Source organism: Esox lucius, chromosome 15 (genome assembly GCF_011004845.1).
Source record: "Esox lucius isolate fEsoLuc1 chromosome 15, fEsoLuc1.pri, whole genome shotgun sequence".
Lineage (NCBI taxonomy): Eukaryota > Metazoa > Chordata > Actinopteri > Esociformes > Esocidae > Esox > Esox lucius.
The window spans coordinates 834,295-855,415 of NC_047583.1; the positions used below are offsets into that span (position 1 = coordinate 834,295).

General features: G+C 40.4%; 1 protein-coding gene across 1 annotated transcript in view; it reads left to right on the forward strand.

Moving 5' to 3' along the window:
* The first annotated feature begins 11,164 nt into the window (after window positions 1-11,164).
* Window positions 11,165-21,121, forward strand: part of mboat2a (membrane bound O-acyltransferase domain containing 2a) — a 52,659-nt gene continuing 42,702 nt past the window's right edge. Inside the window, exon 1 of the mRNA XM_029125449.2 lies at window positions 11,165-11,372. Within this exon, the coding sequence (XP_028981282.2) occupies window positions 11,289-11,372 (84 nt within the window). The 5' untranslated portion in view covers window positions 11,165-11,288. The remainder of the gene's footprint in view (window positions 11,373-21,121) is intronic.

The window sequence follows — 21,121 nt, forward strand, 5'->3', positions numbered from 1 at the left end:
AGGTTGCCCCTGGCAACTAAAACCCACCCTGATATCATGGACGACTGAACAGAATCTGTTTGTACCCTGTGTGCTAGGGCAAAAACTAAAACGTGCACCCCTTTGGGTCCCGAGGACCAGGATTGGAAAACACTGCTGTAGAGTTTTGTACCCTGTTGAGTGTAGTAGATGAGGAACACATCCAGCTGCCAAGGGATGTGATTACCGTAACAGGGATGTGATTACCGTAACAGGGATGTAATTACCGTAACAGGGATGTGGTTACCGTAACAGGGATGTGATTACCGTAACAGGGATGTGATTACCGTAACAGGGATGTAATTACCGTAACAGGGATGTGGTTACCGTAACAGGGATGTGATTACCGTAACAGGGATGTAATTACCGTAACAGGGATGTGGTTACCGTAACAGGGATGTGATTACCGTAACAGGGGCACAGGGATGGCAATAAAATTAATGAATTGGATTTACAGTACTCTGCAAAGTTTCAAGGATGTGTGAGAAAGGAAGTGATCCTTTGATCCACAAAGCACTATATAACATTGCAATTAATACTAAAACATATTCAAATAAAAAGTAATAAGAATTTCTTGTTTTCCAATAAATGCAATGGAAGACCCTAAAAGCTCTCTTGTTGCCTTTCCACAATATTTTTTTTCTCTCTCTAATTAGTATTCTATATGTGCAATAAAGTAATTAGTATCCTCTTTTATGATACTGCGCAATAAAGTAATTAGTACTCTCTTTTATGATACTGCGCAATAAAGTAATTAGTACTCTCTTTTATGATACTGCGCAATGAAGTAATTAGTACTCTCTATTATGATACTATGGAACAAGGTATTTAGTATTCTCTATTAGTATTCTCTATTAGAATTCTGTGGAACAAGGTATTTAGTATTCTCTATTAGTATTCCTTATTAGAATACTGAAGAACAAGGTAATTAGTATTCTTTATTATGAAACAATATAATTCGTTTTTTTCTATTCTTTTAGAACTGCAGACGTCATAGACAGGTTTATTGTCTTAATGTGTTTAAAAATGTAGTGTGTTCGTCCTAACTAGGTTGATATTGGGTTCCCCAGGCAATGGTAAAATCACAATTTAGCTCCTCATTAAAGTAATCACAGCAACATCTGCTTATAATGAGAAGTGTGCATTTAAGACTTAAATAATTTTTGGTCTTGACTGTTGTTTACTGTGTTTACAGGCTATTCTCTCCGTGGACAAAACAAAACCACACACACACTTTTGACCCCATGTGTTTCCCAGCTCTACCTCACTGGTCGGCAGAATAGGATCATAATGAGGATGAATGTGTGTGTGTTGTGTGTGTGTGTGTGTGTCTGGTTTGTTAGCCTAAGGCTAAAACAGGGATTCACTGTAATAGTGAGAGAATTTTTCTATCATCCACCTCTGTGCTAATCTCTAGCTAACATTCCAGTCCTTACCAAATCCTTCCAATCATTATCACAGAGACTGACCTTTAGGCAATCCCAGTATTCAATAAGGTCCAGAATATACAGCTGAGTTGCTGAAAAAAATAATTAGAATTATATGTAAACAAGATTTGTATTATGAGGCTTACAATTTCATTATTTTGTTTTGGAATTGCAGTAGCAATGTGTTCAGCTTAAGAATCTAGAGGTGAATTACTCTTTTGACAGACAAAAAGTTGTTTACTTAGCAACCAGATACCAAGGTTTTCTATGAGAGAAAACAATTATCGATTTGCAATATTTATATATTAGTGGGTAAACAAATACTTTCAGCACGCAAGTAAATTGATTGATTCATTGTACACTTTTGTATAACGGTGAAACAATATGTTGTACAATATGTAGCAGAAGTGTTAAGCTATCTGACAGTTTTGATGATGTCGAACATGTCCATCATGTCCATCATGTCTAACATGTCAATCATGTCTAACATGTCCATCATGTCAATCATGTCTAACATGTCCATCATGTCTAACATGTCCATCATGTCAATCATGTCTAACATGTCCATCATGTCAATCATGTCTAACATGTCCATCATGTCCATCATGTCTAACATGTCCATCATGTCAATCATGTCTAACATGTCCATCATGTCTAACATGTCCATCATGTCCATCATGTCTAACATGTCCATCATGTCAATCATGTCTAACATGTCTAACATGTCCATCATGTCCATCATGTCTAACATGTCCATCATGTCAATCATGTCTAACATGTCTATCATGTCTAACATGTCCATCATGTCAATCATGTCCAAGGTATGTTAGGAATGGACAAAAACATCAGAGGGGTGGTGGGAGATATTTTACATGGAGATTGTGTTTGTTTCTTGTAATTGTGTTTTGGGATTTTGGTTGTGTTTTTTAATTGTGTTTTGTAATTGTGTTTTGTGTACTTGATGTGAGGGTAGATACTGTTAAAAACTATACAGCATATTGCGTATTTTTCTGTGTTCATACAGGACTTAGTAAACGAGGCCATAGGGTGAGGAATATAATATTCAATAATCAAGATAAAATAGGGAACAAGGTGAGGAATATAAGGTTACAGGTTGTGTACAGGGTACAGGTTGTGGAATATAAGGTTAAATAACTTAGAATAGGGTACAGGTTGTGGAATATAAGGTTAAATAACTTAGAATAGGGTACAGGTTGTGGAATATAAGGTTAAATAACTTAGAATTAGGGAACAGGTTGTGGAATATAAGGTTAAATAACTTAGAATAGGGTACAGGTTGTGGAATATAAGGTTAAATAACTTAGAATAGGGTACAGGTTGTGGAATATAAGGTTAAATAAATTAGAATAGGGTACAGGTTGTGGAATATAAGGTTAAATAACTTAGAATAGGGTACAGGTTGTGGAATATAAGGTTAAATAACTTATAATAGGGTACAGGTTGTGGAATATAAGGTTAAATAACTTAGAATAGGGTACAGGTTGTGGAATATAAGGTTAAATAACTTAGAATAGGGTACAGGTTGTGGAATATAAGGTTAAATAACTTAGAATTAGGGAACAGGTTGTGGAATATAAGGTTAAATAACTTAGAATAGGGTACAGGTTGTGGAATATAAGGTTAAATAACTTAGAATAGGGTACAGGTTGTGGAATATAAGGTTAAATAACTTAGAATAGGGTACAGGTTGTGGAATATAAGGTTAAATAACTTAGAATAGGGTACAGGTTGTGGAATATAAGGTTAAATAACTTAGAATTAGGGAACAGGTTGTGGAATATAAGGTTAAATAACTTAGAATAGGGTACAGGTTGTGGAATATAAGGTTAAATAACTTAGAATAGGGTACAAGTTGTGGAATATAAGGTTAAATAACTTAGTATAGGGTACAGGTTGTGGAATATAAGGTTAAATAACTTAGAATAGGGTACAGGTTGTGGAATATAAGGTTAAATAAATTAGAATAGGGTACAGGTTGTGGAATATAAGGTTAAATAACTTAGAATAGGGTACAGGTTGTGGAATATAAGGTTAAATAACTTAGAATAGGGTACAGGTTGTGGAATATAAGGTTAAATAACTTAGAATTAGGGAACAGGTTGTGGAATATAAGGTTAAATAACTTAGAATAGGGTACAGGTTGTGGAATATAAGGTTAAATAACTTAGAATAGGGTACAGGTTGTGGAATATAAGGTTAAATAACTTAGAATAGGGTACAGGTTGTGGAATATAAGGTTAAATAACTTAGAATAGGGTACAGGTTGTGGAATATAAGGTTAAATAACTTAGAATAGGGTACAGGTTGTGGAATATAAGGTTAAATAACTTAGAATAGGCTACAGGTTGTGGAATATAAGGTTAAATAACTTAGAATAGGGTACAGGTTGTGGAATATAAGGTTAAATAACTTAGAATAGGGTACAGGTTGTGGAATATAAGGTTAAATAACTTAGAATAGGGTACAGGTTGTGGAATATAAGGTTAAATAACTTAGAATAGGGTACAGGTTGTGGAATATAAGGTTAAATAACTTAGAATAGGGTACAGGTTGTGGAATATAAGGTTAAATAACTTAGAATAGGCTACAGGTTGTGAGACTGTTAACTCTCTACCTCTACTGCCATGATGATGTAATGGCAACCGATTATAAAATGCTTGGACGTACTGCCTCCTGTTGGATTTCTATGTCAGTACACAACATACTTGTAATATAGAAACTAAGTAGAAATGTGCCAAGTATTAATGTTCCTTATGACTATCATAATTAATGACTATCATAATTAATGACTATCATAATTAATGACTATCATATTAAATGTCTGTTAAGAAATTATAGCACCAAGCTACTGTGAAGACTTGTTTAGCTCGCATTAAATACTATTTGAAATGTTTCTGGAAATGCCCTGTTATACAGTGGCCTCCACAGTTATTGGCACCCCTAGTAAAGATGAGTAAAAAAAGGCTTATTAAACAATTATTTTGGTGAATGAGCTTAATGTCAAACTGAATGAAATGGTAAACATCCAACCTTTAATTGAAGTAAGTTTATACTGAAAAGAAATCTGTCATCAAGAAATAATGATGTCAAACAAAACCACGTGTGCCATGATTATTGGCACCCCTGCATTCAATAATTTGTACAATCCTGCATTCAATAGTTTGCTCCTCCCTCATGCACTCCCCTTTTCAGCTCAGCCCACAGGTTTTGGATGGGGTTTAGGTCAGGGGACTTAGATGGCCATGGCAGAAGCTTGATTTTTTGTTCAGTGAACCATTTTTGTGTTGATTTGGAAGTATGTTTAGGATCATTGTCCTGCTGGAAGATCCAATGACGACCCAGTTTAAGTTTCCTGGCAGAGGCAGCCAGATTCAGATCTAAAATGTCCTGATATTTCATGGAGTTTATGATGCCATGTACTCAAACAAGGTTCCCAGGGCCTTTTGAGGAAAAACAACCCCACAACATCATGGAACCTCCACCATACTGAACAGTGAGGATCAGGTTCTTTTCAGCATAGCCATCCTTCTGTTTATGCCAAACCCATTTTGAGTGTTTGTTGCCAAAAAGCTAAATAGCACTTGGTTCCAGTCAAAGTTCCAGTAGCTTTTAACATACTCCAGGTGCTTACGTTTGTGGTGTAATGACAGGAAAGGCTTTCTGGCATGCCTTCCAAATAATTTGTTGGCTGTTAATTTTAGAGAATTTGTGACCCCAAGATCAACAGTGGCTGGGACTTTGCAGAGGCCTCCCCGCAAATTCTGAGCTTGAGGCCCCTGCCCTAAATACACTTCGGCAGTGCCAGGGATGTTGCGTTGGAAAGGCTGGTTGCTGGTGAAGATATGCTGCTGCAAGCTACCTGCTGCTGCGGTAGTGATTCCTCTGTGGAGATGCTGATGAGAGCTTCCTCTCTGGTTGGTCTAAATAAGAATGTAATCTTCAGGTGTTTTGCTTGAGCTTGTTCAGACAACAGTCATCTAGCAAAACATATTGATTAGCATTTTTGAAATGTGCGCGTTCTAGAGATGTAATGGCTTAGAAGTGCATGTAAGATATGCAAAAGCCATTGTTGCCAGATTCAGGGATTTTGAGACTATTTAGCCCATTTATTTAATGGAAGTGGATGAAGATCTGTTACGTTGTCTACATTACGGGATTCCTTTACCTGGCAGGTGAAACTTGGGGCTCTCAATGAGCGCCCTCAAAGTTTTTTCCTTTTTTATATATATATATATATATTTGTACATAGGCCAAGTCTGTTTTTTGCTATCCAGGGTGGTGACTACGGGGGTTTCCCAGCCGCTACTGCCCAAGATGCTACTCTTCTTTGTAAATCTCCAACTGTGATCTTCAAAAACGAAAGTAAATTACTCTTTGATCGTTATTCCTTGTTTTTGTTTTCCTTTCTTCCCTCACCTTTACACACTTGTTACACTCGCACCATCATACTCTTGCTATCCTCCTCACTGTGCGTGGGGGCAAAATAAACTTGGGTCCTCTTCCAGGCAAGTTTGTAACAGTTCCAGTTGCTTTAAACTTTTTTGTAATGCCCTAACGGCAGATAAGGGCATTTTCAGATGAGTAGCTATTTTCTATAGCCATTCCATGACTTATGAAGCTTAACACACCCTTCCCTCATTTCATTTGTGTGTTCTCTTATCTTTCCCATGTTGATGTATGAATTAGGGAATATGTCCTCTGTGCCATCTCATATTTATACCCCAGTGAAAAAGGAAGTCATGGATTACTGCTTGACAGTTCCTCAACACTCTGACCAACTTAAAAATGTACAATCTAAATGGAAAAAATGCTTCAGTTACATTTTATTTATAATAATTTCTAGGGGTGCTAATAATCATGCAACATGGAGTTTTGTGAAAAAAATAATATTTATGGATTTCCAGAATTAATTTACTTCAATTAAAAGTTAGATGTTTAAAAAAAAAATCAGTGTGTCATTAAGCAGATTCACCAAAACGTGAATATTTTAGAAACCTTTTTTACTCATCTTCACTAGGGGTGCCAATAACTGTGGAGGGCACTGTATGTTGAATCAGTGTATATTACTGAGGATCTCACAAAGAAACACATTCAGCAGAACAGGTAAAGAAATTCAGGGAAGAAGGAATCTAGAGACCACTTAAAATCATGCCTGTGAACTGGATCTTCTGTCACACGTGTCAGAACTCTACAGTTAAGGGCTGCTATCGCTTAGCTACAGGCTCTTTATCTCATTGTCATGGCAACTGGAGTTCTCACAGCAATTAAGATGTCATACGACTTTGTGTGGAGGATCTGGACAGCGTCGGCCTTGTGCAATCTGTATATTTCCTTTCCAAATATGAATAATTTCTGTTGGTAATTGCCAATGCCGCATCAATCCAGTACAGAGTCAGTAATTCATAGTTTTACTCCTAACCCACAAGTTTTACATTTTGAATAATGCCTTTGCAATGAATATTTGGAATATTCCACTGTTCCATGAATCTATATTTGCATATTTGTGTATTTTATAGTGATCCTTGCACCCCAAGCCGCACACTGGGAGGTTAAATATCCCTCACGTGATGGGAATGGAGCCCCTACACAAGGTGATGGGAATGGAGCCCCTACACAAGGTGATGGGAATGGAGCCCCTACACAAGGTGATGGGAATGGAGCCCCTACACAAGGTGATGGGAATGGAGCCCCTACACAAGGTGATGGGAATGGAGCCCCTACACAAGGTGATGTGGAATGGAGCCCCTACACAAGGTGATGGGAATGGAGCCCCTACACAAGGTGATGGGAATGGAGCCCCTACACAAGGTGATGTGGAATGGAGCCCCTACACAAGGTGATGGGAATGGAGCCCCTACCCAAGGTGATGGGAATGGAGCCCCTACACAAGGTGATGTGGAATGGAGCCCCTACACAAGGTGATGGGAATGGAGCCCCTACACAAGGTGATGGGAATGGAGCCCCTACACAAGGTGATGGGAATGGAGCCCCTACACAAGGTGCCTTGATGTCACAAAATACTGTAGTGCTGAGTGATGGTTCAGAGAGAAAATAATCCTGTAGTGTTAGCTGTAAAGTAACATGGTGATAGTGGTAAGAAACCATAAGCTTCCATAACCAAGAACAAGTCACAATTCCCACACCTGGCCATTTATCACAAAACACCCACCTCGTGACATAAACATGACTGACACCTAGTGCCCTGGAAGAGTGACATCCAAAAACAACTAGACAATACAATACATGAAATGGCTCCTACGGTACCAATAAAAAATCACATTAACTTTTTGTAATAAACTCCCAAATTGGAAACCAGAATCTGTTTCTCATTTACTATTTTACTCATGGATTCCAATGGAAATTATTTTTTTACTTCAACGGGTGAACATTCATTTTTGTATCTGGTGATTTCTAAGTTACCTGGATTTCTATATTGAATGCTATGGCATTTTATTGTAATCTAATACCAGGGATTAAGAGAATGTCTGCTGATGACTTTAGAATGTAATACCAGGCATTAAGAGAATGTCTGCTGATGACTTTAGAATGTAATAACAGGCCTTAAAAGAATGTCTCCTGATGACTGTAGAATTGAATAACAGGCATTAAGAGAATGTCTGATGATGACTTTAGAATGTAATAACAGGCCTTAAAAGAATGTCTCCTGTTGATTTTAGATTGTAACACCAGGCCCATATATACCATTCAGCCTCAGACCCTATACCCTTCAGCTTCTACATAATACACCCATCAGCCATAACATTATGACCACTGACAGGTGAAGTCAATAACACTGATACACCCATCAGTCATAACATTATGACCACTGACAGGTGAAGTCAATAACACTGATACACCCATCAGCCATAACATTATGACCACTGACAGGTGAAGTCATAAGAGATATAAAGCAGCAAGTGAACATTCTGTCCTCAAAGTTGATGTGTTAGAAGCAGGAAAAATGGGCAAGTGTAAGGATCTGAGAGACTTTGACAAGGGCCAAATTGTGATGGCTAGACGACTGGGTCAGAGCATTTCCAAACTGCAGCACTTGTGGGGTGTTCCCAGTCTGCAATGGTCAGTACCTATCATAAGTGGGCCAAGGAAGGAAAAGTGGTGAACCGGCGACAGGGTCATGGGCGGCCAAGGCTCATTGATGCACGTGGGGAGCGAAGGCTGGCCCGTGTGGTCCGATCCAACAGACGAGCCACTGTAGCTCACATTGCTGAAAAAGTTAATGCTGGTACTGATACTATCAGTAGATAGAAATAGAAAGGTGTCAGAACACACAGTGCATCATAGTTTGTTGCGTATGGGGCTGCGTAGCCGCAGACCAGTCAGGGTGCCCATGCTGACCCCTGTCCACTGCCGAATGTGCCTACAATGGGCATGTGAGCATCAGAACTGGACCACAGAGCAATGGAAGAAGGTGGCCTGGTCTGATGAATCATGTTTTCTTTTACATCACATGGATGGCCGGGTGCGTGTTTGTCGCTTACCTGGAGAACACATGGCACCATGATGCACCTTGGGAAGGAGGCAAGGTGGTTGAGGCAGTGTGATGCTTTGGATAATGTTCTGCTGGGAAACCTTGAGTCCTGCCATTCATGTGGATGTAACTTACAGGACTTAAAGGATCTGCTGCTAACTTCTTGGTGCCAGGCACCACAGCACACCTTCAGTCTAGTGGAGTCCATGCCTCGACGAGTCAGGGCTATTTTGGCGGCAAAAGGAGGATCTTCACAATATTAGGCAGGTTGTCATAATGTTATGGCTGATCGGTCTATGTAATATGTATATACAATTTTCTATTCACACTAGCAATGAGAAAACATGGAGTATAAATTGTATTTACATTACAGATCACTAATAATGTTGTTTACCTGGTAACTAATATGGTATTCTCCTACAGTCATATGCTATTGCTGGTGATAGTAGACTTTTTCAGGTGCCAGTTAGAGATCAATCAATCAATCAAATGTATTTATAAAGCCCTTTTTACAACAGCAGTTGTCACAAAGTGATTTACAGAGACACCCGGCCTTAAACCCCAAGGAGCAAACAACAGTAGTGTTGAATTTCAGTGGCTAGGAAAAACTCCCTAAGAAGGTCAAATTTTAATAAGAAACCTAGAGAGGACACAGGCTCAGAGGGGTGACCAGTCCTCTTCTGGCTGTGAGATATTAAGAGTCCAATTGGAATAATAAATACATTTCTCTGGGCTAAATCCAGAGTCTCTTTGATTTTAGACTAGGTCAGAAGTATGACCAGGTGGAAAGGACAGGGACAGCAACGGGCCCCCCAAACCAGGTAATCCGCAGGTGTGGACCAGGACCTCATCTCCTCCTAAAATGTAAAACAGGAGGAGACTGAGAAAAGTTAGTAATGCATTCTTCATATCCCCCAGCACAATAATATAGCAGCGTAACACCTTGGAACTGAGACGGGGGGGTCCGGTGACACTGTGGCCCTACCCGGGGGAGGCCCCGGACAGGGCCCAACAGGCAGGAAATCAATCCACCCACATTGCCAGGGCTTTACCAAAGGGACACCCACCAACCGCAATCCCCCTGAATGAGGGCTGAGTATTGCCAGCAGCGTACAGCCCAATTGCACAAGTGCGCAACAGAGAGTCAACAACAAGCCAGTGACTCTTCCCCCGAAAGGCATTGGAGGGAGGGCATGCCAGTGGCGACGAGAGCCCACCTGGCAAGACAGCAAGGGTGGACAGTATCAAGCCTACTGGTCACCTTCATGCCCCCGGGCCAGGCTACACCTAATTATAAACCATGCTGTAGAGATGAGTTTTTAGTAGACACTTGAAAGTTTGCGCTGAGTTTGTCAACAAGTCTTGTTCATCTAAACACACCATACTAGTGAAAGAACGCTCTGACTCTGCACCTGATGGGGATTCCCCAAGGGAAAGGGGTGTGGGCGAGTGCTTAAGGGCTGTCTATAATTGCATTGGGAGTGCAGCCTCTACATACCTGTCTATGTTGCCTCTGATTCCTACATTCCTTGCAAACTGTGAAGTTAGCATATCCACTCCTGTCCATCTCAGGAATGGCCCCTAGATGGAAATCAAACACTGAGTGGGAATCTGACACTCAATGCCATACATTGACCACATGCACTGACACATAGTAGCCAATACATTTTAGTGTACAATTTCGCTTTTAGTTTAATTTCATCATAATAATAAAAAAATATATACCTTTACGCAAACACTCCAGTAATATAACAAAATACAAAGAGTAAAAAAAATTTTTGGCGGGTCAATCGTTATCCCAAAAACCTCCTTTCAACTATACTAAATTGGGCAGAAACTGTATAAATATACGTCGTAGGTTATACAGTTTAACATGTTTACAAACTGTAATATTGTAAAACTTTTTTTACATTTCAATCTTTAAGCTGATGTTCATCGTTAAATCAGAACATGCTTTTTTTCTTCTCCAAATAAGATGACACATTTATTACGTACTGTATTTATTTGTTGCGTACTGTAAACCGCACATTCTACTTTATTTTGATAGGTTTTGGGGGGAAATGTACATAGTCGTTTCTTTTCCATCCACATACATCTGATTGGTCAGTTAAAATCACTTTCTCTACCCGATAGGCGGAGAGATGTCACTGGGGGGCTGGAAATATATCCCTCCGCCCACTCTGTCTTTGTTGTCGTTGGTGCTGTGGCATTTGGTGGTGCTGTAATACGGATGACATCCATCTAGCCTGGTTCAGTCGCAGCAGCAACAGCTTATCAACGCAGGAGACTTAATCTGCGACGGTGAAGGGGAGCTAGGATTCGCAGACTCAGTTATGGCTACTGAAACGACATCGTCCTGCACTGGCTCCAATTTACTGCAGCCGATAAGTGAGATAATCAATCTTCCCCTAGACCAGGTAAAAATATATATTTCAATGTATAATATCTTTGTCCTGCTACGGTAGGACGCTCGTTTCTGAAGTGGTGCAGAGCTAGCGTGCTAGTTATAATGCCCTGAATGAATGCCGATATGGTGATATGATTCAGTGGATTATGACGATATTCTATAACATCCTAGTACGCCTCATTTTGAACATTCTCGAAGCTGTGGCGGAATTGTGTTGTCTCATCCCGTGACATGTCGCTGAACCGTTTTGATTGGCAACTGTAGAATGTTGTTCCAGAGGCCTAGTTTAAGTTCCATTAATTTAAGACGGTTTCTCCTGGGCTGCGCCACTGTTTGCAAAACTTATATCTTCCACCAGTCCACCAGGGATGTTTTTTTACGCAAAGAAAAAAAGCCTCTCAACTCAGTACGTGTAGGCCTATTTCGTTATCCCTCTAATCAATTAAATTGATACCAGTGTCGCTCCTATTTAATCGCTTCTTATTTTAATGCGATCAGACTTCGCCAGTCTTGGGCCGTGCAGTGACGTATGGTAGCCCACTAGTTGTATAACAAGGTGTGGTCTATTGATAACTATTGCATAAACTTATTGATATAAGCCTAAGATCAAATAAAAGAGGGAGTGGCTGTATTGACCTTACACTTATAATTATTTTATTCTTACTTTTCATCCGGTTACACACACACCCACATTGTCAATCAAACAACAAGCCTCTGATCCTGTGATGTGTCACGGTTCACATGGAGGAACATATCAAACCGAATCCTTCAGAGCGCCATTGGATTTGTCTAAAGTAGCATTTACCTCTGGCCTTATAGCCCTCAGGATGAATGATTAACCGTCACCCGCCACGACGGCTTCAGAACAAGACACTGCTGGCCCGAAACCTCATGCCCTGTTTGAATAACATGCTTCTATCTGTTGAACACCCTGTGGAATTGCATTATTGCTGTGTAGTAGTCTGGGTGAACGCTAACCCAAACATGTTTTGAACTCAACATAAATACTCAACCCGGAGTCATGCTGCTATTCGTCTTTGTGGTCCCTCACAACAAAGGTGCTGTGGGAGGATAATCTGAAGCACATCTCATCACCTCTGTGCCGTCCATATTGACACACTGCTTGTTCATTTAGCCTTTATGCTGCCACCTGTGGAAAGATCAATGGATGATGTGTTTGCAAACACCATAAATACACGCCTGTTTTTCCATACCCTCTCCTCTGCCTGGGAGAATGGATTCACTGTTCAGAATAGAGCATTCTGAATGCTCTAAAAGTTGAATAGACAACTTTTAACTGGGCTCTCCCAACTGTGGTGACAGGATTTTGGCCATTGCGGTTGAAACCAAATCCCAGGACAACCCGATGAGGTGGGGAGAAGCAGTGTTCAGTGCTGTACTTCTCTAGAGTGTGATCGGGCCACCCAGGTCCGGACTTTACACACCACACCCTTCATGCTTTGATCAACCAGAAAGACCAGGTTAACTCCTGAAGTAGCTCAGTTAGTCAGGTGTGGGGCCTGGTTGGAAGAAAATTGTAGCCCACTTTACGAGCACCACGGCCTAGCTTGGTGCCAGCGTCTGCATAACCCATGATGGGTGGTCTGTGTTCGCTCAGCGGACTATAGTTAATCTAGTCTCTTGGCATTCGGGACCTAGCGTCTTGCTTCCTACATGTGCATGCAGGAACACTGGCTCTGCCTGGAATGTTGCTGGGCGTGTTTTTGCAATCTCGTCAGAATATAAGAATAGAACAAACCTTTCATAACCCAGGTAGTATTTGGGCGGTTACTGAACACTGCAGAATAAACCGCTGTCTCCCTGACTCCTCATTGAGGAGGTGAACCGTCAGTCAATGACTGACGTCAGTCAATGACCCCCCCCCCAAGTTTGACACTCAATGTTTTATTTTCTCGCATAAGTTTGTCACTCCAACTTGCAGTTTCAGTTTGCCTTGTGCAGCAAACCCCAAACGGAAATGCAGGAAATTAGGTCTGATACACTCTGCAGTCATTGAAGGTTTGAGTCACTTTAGCTTTGCTGGTGCTGTTCGCTTTAGCTTTGCTGGTGCTGTTCGCTTTAGCTTTGCTGGTGCCGTTCGCTTTAGCTTTGCTGGTGCCGTTCGCTTTAGCTTTGCTGGTGCCGTTCGCTTACCTCAACACCGGCTCACACCTTCAACACATGGGGCTTGTAAAGGACAGTTGGGCCGGTGTCATCAATATGACGAAATTGTTTGTCTCCTGACTGTAATTTGCTTTGGCAGCCATGTTGGCATGCGCTCCACCTCCTGCATGATGTAGCTGGGCTTGGCCGTGTGTCATTTAGCTTCCAAAAACCTGAAATGTGTGTGATCCCCTGTGGGACCAGGGGGCCTGTGCTGGCCTGTCTTGGGTCTATAATGGAAGCGGTGTAATCTGAGCAGGCCCTAGCCAGCTGCCTCCTTGCTGTCTTGGTGTGGGCGTCCTGTTATGTTGTTCTTCTGTAGACACCCTGTCACCCACGCTGAGGTGGGATGTGTCGTAGCGTCCTGGCGATTGACCCTGGAAAATGTGACCATATCTTGCTTTAAGGGAAGGTGTTGGACTAAGGCAGATGTTTTAAATGAATGTATACGCAGCCAAAATGTGTAGGCTGTTGAAACACTACTTAGGCCTGTATAGAGTAGCAAAGAAGGCAGAATTATGACAGAGCACTTTCACAGACTTATTAAAGTACAGCAATCTAATTCAAGGACTCACATTTTATATAAAGTTCCAGCCCAAAAACTGGAACAAAAGTATTTAAGTAGGCTTGTCATTTATATGCAAGGTGATTTGAATGCGGTTGATTTTGCTGAATCTTTTTAAACAGGCCTATGTCCATTTGGTACCATTCCTGGGCCCACCCTGCTATTTGAGATATTGGGTTGTTGGATCAGGTTTTTTCAAACAAGCAAATGACCAGAAATGGAACAGTTTACATATTGTAACGCTTCTTATGAAAAGCCTGGTTGAAGCCAATGGCCCAGTGGGTCAGTAGTCTTTACTGTCCTGAAGGACCAGGTCACTGATTTGACCAACTAAGCTAATTGATCCGATCAATCATTGACTAAATTCTACACACGCGGTCTGCTGTGTTGGTTCAGCCCAAGTCCAGTAGGATGATCGGGTCACCAGGAGCATGGTTTCGAACCCGTGCCCTGATTCCAGTTAGTAACCATGTCAGTAGCCCTGCGGGTGCTTGTACAAATATTTGGTTAATGAATCTATCATGACATTAGTTTGAGTCATTGCACAATCAGTGAGGATTCCTGAGATTCCAGATGTGACCAGGTATCACTGCTGCTCTACAATGACAGGAAACAACCAGTAGCTGACTGACGACGCTGTCCTTTGCCCGCCTGCGTGATCAAGTTGGGCTCCTTTAAGACTGTAAACCAAACTTTGTCTTCTTAAATAGGGTCGCTATGGTTTCAGTTTCTTCTTCATATTAGTCTGTTATAGTAAGTTGTGTAAATAGGATTTATATGGACCTTTATTAAAGGGAAGTAGGAATGTCGGCTGTGTGTTAAATAAAAATGAACATCCCTGCTTGGCTGTGATTTAATCAACAGAATGGCCCATTGGATGGATGAATGTTGACATATTTGACATTTGAATGTAAACATCACAATTGAGAGAATTTTTGTAATGCTTGAATATTGTATCTATGAATGTTTATGTATTTAAATATGAAATCATTTACTTTTATTGAAATCAAAATACAAGTCATATCTGTGAAACGTTTCTTTGACACCAAACATATTAACTTTTTACAGTCTTAAAGGAGCCCTGAGTGAGGATGAAATTTAGTTCAATTCTTTCTTAAATGCTGTTTCTAGATTCAGAAATTACCTATGTTAACAAACCTAAACACTGAAATCCCATTCTGTGTATTAAATTGCACAAAAATCCAATAAATCGTGGTATTTTTACGGGTTTCTGTGTTCTGAAACCAACGGATCCCAATTCAGAAAGAGAAAAAACACACCAAGTGAATGATTTGGCACCATTGTGTTGAAGTGTCATCATGACCAATCCATTTCCATGGTGGCAAAAGAAAAATGGCAGTTACTTGTCTGAATGTACATGAGAGTTCAGTTTTTCATGTCCAATAATGGGGTATTGTTTGTAGATAGATGGCAACATAAAAAAAAAAAGATATGAAGTCTATATTGTACAAGTTTGGAGGAACTGATAATCTGAATACTTTCTAAAACTTCTTTATTATCTTATTTCAGTGTCTATTTAGCCTTCAGACTCAACTCAGGATCAAAGCCAGGTCCACTACATTATTTTATTCCCACTGTTTATTCAGGGTCTTATTTAGGAAAGGGACACCAGGTGGGTGGAGTAATTGATGAGGTAGAACAGAAAACCAACAGGCTCTGGATCTTGTCGGGGAAGAGTTGAGTGCAACTGGTCTATATGATGTCCTTCCATACTGTTCCTGACTGGCACTAAACATTAATGTATTTACACAACCGTTATTTTACAGTACTGTTAAAATGTCTCTTAATAAAAATACCACTCAATTTAAGGAAAGGTTTATTACATTAAAAAAAAATTGGCATTCTTTTCTAATTACATTAGACTGTAAATTGGCCATCTGCCTTAATCTAAAAAAAAAAGAAATTGGTCAAAGAAAATCCATAATGGTCACTCTCAACAAACTGCTGTGTTTGGGGTTTATACTGTTTTGGTATATTTTTGTAATAACCCAGAATGCACTATTGTCAAAGCCGTAAAGATTAACTGATTGGGCTGAGCAAAACTAGCTAGCTTGAGCTGGCTAATATTAGCCACTAGCCATGACCTGCATTTTTGTCTAGTATTCACCTGGACTCGCCTGGAAAAATATTTAACTTCCACCTACCCTTTGACTATAGTTATAGTATTGTTTGTCATAGTATTCTGCACAAATTATTGTTGTTCTGACTTTTATGTTCCAAGCCTCAGCAGAACATTTATGCCCCTAAAAATGTGTTCCTAGCATCTCACTGTCAAACATGACTTGTGCTTTACTTTGAAGGACTCTGCACATTGAATGTTCACAAAGTATTCTCTGAACAACGGCAAGTCATTGGATTACAGTTGTTAACAATATGTCTTCATTTCTGCACGTTTCTAAAACAATTCCTCATTTGTTGCTGTTGTGCTTGTTTGGGCCTACAGCTGTGTCCCTTCCCATTGTCGTTTGTACAGTTATGAATGGAGGCTTGCTGCTTGTCCCCAACTCCCTAATAATCACTTTGAGTGGAGGCTAAGCTCTGATTTCTCCATGGAGCCTCATTTCCTTTCCCTTCTCTTTCTAATTGATGCACTTTAGTGGACTATTTTTGTTCCAATAGATTTTTTTTCTGTGTCTGCTAACTTCAATGTACTGCTGCAAACGTTCCCACAATGACACAGGATTTATCCAGGTACATGGGTAGTGTTAGTCATAATACAGGATTTACTGTCCTAAATGGCTTAAGGCACAAACTAATACCTTAATCTCTATATAAACTTAGTAAAAGTTATTGATAGGACCATACACCAGGGCTCAGACGAATCGCTCCGTTGATGATAAACTATTCATTTAATTGTCAATGCTTTCTCTGAGGGAAATGTTGATGGGCATCGGATATGCTGTTTTTATCCATTCAAGGATCATACGTTTTTATGGACAAACAAACACGACACCGATGCAGAGACAAGGACCAATATTCATCTGATTTCTGGCCAAAGCCTTGGTGTTAATTACTCCTCACTGTAACTTGTCCAGAGATGTGAAGTGATGTAACAAATAAACAATGTACCTTAAAGTTTAAACAACAAAAGCAATAGACTAAGTTTATGCTATTCTCCATTTACCAAGTAATCTATGACAAATCACTGGAAGATGGAATGAAAATACATTTAAAATCATGCGGGGATGGTAGAGCACTAATATTGGCTCACTAATATTCTGAACAGAGTGGAAATGAAAGAAAGGTTCCAGTGAAGTCATGTATTCTCCGGTAAACTTGTGTTAACCAGCTAGCTTATGTAGCTTAACTCAGTTTAATGCAAGTCAAGAAATGTTTTCCTTTAAACAGTAATTACTTTTTTAACCACTGTTTACTCTGAGCAAATCTAATCTGGACCTTAAAGCAAACAATTGTTAAAAGTTTAAAAACCTGTATTGATCAGATTTGACCCGATTATGTAAGAGAACGACTCCTCTTCTTTGATCTTGTCATATCTTGTTGGCTGGGGTTGCCTTCCTGTTTCCGCCTTCTACACAGGCCTACCTGCTATCTTTATGAAATGCCAGATTAAGTAGGTCATTTTTGCATTCAGGCCCAGATTTTGAAATCACACTCACTTACCAGCCAGTAAAATAAAATATTCCTGACATTTGCTGTGATGGCTGCAGATTACCATAACCTATAACAGGAACGTATTGATGTTTGTTTTTTAAGTCATGGAGCTGAACATCAATATTTCACGCTACTTTGAGTAAATCTATAGTTGGGTGCGGAAGAGGAATCTCACAGGAGGACGTCTGCCTGAGAACCATGGGTCCAGAATAAACATGTACTTGTTTGATTAGCGGCATTCTGTCTATTTACCTTTACCCTCCGAGGTATTCACTGTGTCTTTAACCTCCAGTACTGTTTGAATGGCGTTTGGCATTGCAGGGTGTTTGATGTCCACAATGACCCGCATGGCTCTCTGCTAGTAATGGCTGTTAAGTCTGCTTCAGATAACCTGAGAACCTCGAGGCACAGTTTAGTTTAGCGGCACGTTGCGGTACAAGTCAGGCTGGGGAATTGAACACCTCCACTACTCACTCAGATAAACAGAAAGTTGATATGAAATCATGATATTGCTTTCTGATTTGTTGTCAAGCCAAACCTGCCATATCTTGTCACTCATGAAGGAGACGTTGTGTCTCAGTATTCCCCTCGATGTTGAACGCTCTCCCATTGCTGCCTTGGCGTCCATGCTAATCACGCAGCTAATCAGCTGATGGGGTTCTGCTCCTTTGTGCGAGGAGGAACAGGAGGTGCACTGCCAGAGCCCTACAAAATGACTTCCAGTGGGCTACTGGTGTGCTTGTTTTTGACCAAACTGTCAGAAACGGACTCCATGAGGGCCCGACGTCCTCTAGTTTGTCCTGTGCTCACAGCCCAGCAACGTGCAGCTCGATTGGCATTCGCCAGAGAACACCAGAATTGGCAGGTCTGCCACTGGCGCCCTGTTCTCCTCACAGATGAGTGTACGGGAGTACATACAGGCACGTGGGGCCTTACACACTACTGAGTCGCATTGAATTGCTGTGATGAAACGGCCTTTGAGTTCAATGGCTTAATTTGATTTTTGGTGTGAGTTTGAATCCAGCCCTCAATCGATTGGTGATTTTGTTTCCTGTTGGCCGTTATGTCATTTTTTTCACAATGAATTACAGAATGTACCATAAAGATTTTGATCTTTAATATATTTGGTTAATTGAGACCTGATGTGTGATTTAAGTGTTCCCTCCATTTTTTGGAGCAGTGTACTTAGATTTTTCCTTGCTGTGTGGAATCTTCGCTTTTAATTGCTTGTAGCGCCAATAATTCTATTGATTCCTTTCAAACCAAACATCTCTAATTAAGGATGGAAAAATGTAATTAAAAACGAAATGCTATTCCCAAGTGAAGGAATCGGTTCAGTGATGTGGATTGAATGTAAAGCACTGCCCTAGAGCTAATGTCAGTTACTTAACAAGCTTATGCAATCTTAGCATACCCTGTAATGCCATTGCTTTCATGTGCCAGCTTACCTAGCAGCTAACTGGAGATGCTGTTTAAACACTGCTGCTAACCAGTTGAAATGATGTGAATACAGTGTGGCTGGGAATTAACTAGTGCTACACAAGTGGTGTCATATGGACCTGTTGACCATGAATGGTTAAATGTTTGTTCCCCACAGACATTGGCCATGTGATGAGGGCTCTGTAAAACGCCTGTCAGTTCTATTTCTTCACCCCTTCCTTTGACATAGCAAGTGGTATCCTAGCAACCAGCTATATTAGGTTCTGGATTAGGAGGTTTACCGGTGTGAGGTTCTACATTCTCTGATTATATTAAATATTCTGCACTTAAACCTGAGGGATGGATTATCTATGTTCATTCAATGTTTTCCGTCGTCTGATGGTGTCATAACAACAGATGACCTGTCTTTCAGCACGCTACGATGCAGAAACGCTTTGCTACCTGAGTCAGTGTGAGCAAATTAGGCTACAATGATGGTCTTTTCACAGCATGATAGATAACATTAGAGGCAATGTGCTTTATTTGATATAATGTACATTTAGTTTCTGTATTTATTGGCATGTCAGATATGGTTGTGAGGTGTAACCGAAGGATTTCTACGCACAACAACTGAACACATTCAATACATTTCTCTCATACTGTAATACTCAGAGAAAACCCTCCTCTGGAAAAGTACTATCTCAGATGTTAGTGACTTGATTGCAGTTTCACTCAGCTTGTGTATTCTTTAATGCTTTTGGGAAAAAACACTATTGAAAAGACACATTGGAATTTGAGAGACCTGTATGTTTTACAATCAGAGGCCCTTCCTGGCCAGCTATAAAAAGGCCCAAATGTCCTCATGACCAGACCGAGTCATTAGACTACTGTAAACCAATGTGACTGTCCAACACTGATGTGATCTCACTCTGCATATGACTCTGAGCTGTTCAGTTTTGTTGTTTCTCAGCTTGGAGAAATTGTGCAATTTTGTGTTTTGTTATCGGTGAAAACAATGTGGGTTAATCAAGTGATGTTGCTTGCACACTTCCCTTTAAAAAGGTTAGGGTTAGCCAGGGGAGACGTAGCGTTCCTCCACTGGTGAACAAGACAACACTTCCACAATCTCAGCTATATATATTTTAGACGTTTAATTTGACCAACTGACTTTAAAACTGACTGGTTTAATTCCTCGACAGACCGTAGATAATGAAGCGTTCAAAGGTTCTTTCTTTCTTGATCCTTGGAGAGTCCGGCGTGACATTCGTTTGTTGTGTCCACAAACATGAATGACACAAATTAAAAGGTCAGTTTGTCAGGTGGACGTAGAAACCAGTGACTGCTGCTGGTGGTGGTCTGCACATTAACAAGTCAGCCTATGGCATTTCCCATCAATATCTCTTCATGGACCGGGTTTTCATATTCCCTCACCCTAACCCTAACCCTAACCCATTAACGCAATGCATTTTACCTTGCCTGATACAAGCAAATTGTCTCTTATGGACAAATAACTGATGCATAACTAGAAGCACCATCAGTGTGAATTTAGGAAGAGAGAAAATCTGTTCTTAGAACAGGAAGAAGAATGGTGGTAGGTCCTTTTTACGGTGTTCATGTTTCACTAGACCATGAGGCGTAACAGAGATCAAAGCCTATTACTGCTGAGCTAGAGTTGTCAAATGCACACCTTTTGAACCTTTTGCAACAATTTAGTGGTTCCTAAAGAATTGTGACCAAGGCTGTTTGTCAGAATGAAGAACAAGCAGTGAAAGTCTGGTTATGTATTTGAAACGTTCACACCCAAGATGTTTCTCATGCAGTGTAATGGGATTTTCTCCCACCCTACAGCTTTTATGAGTGAGACGGGAGTCTTTCCTTGGGCCATACCTCAATTACTCTGCTCCAGGATGATAGCTTGAAATGTTACAAGGGATTTACCCTAGTCGTCTGGGTTACAACGTCCAATGATCTGAGGCACT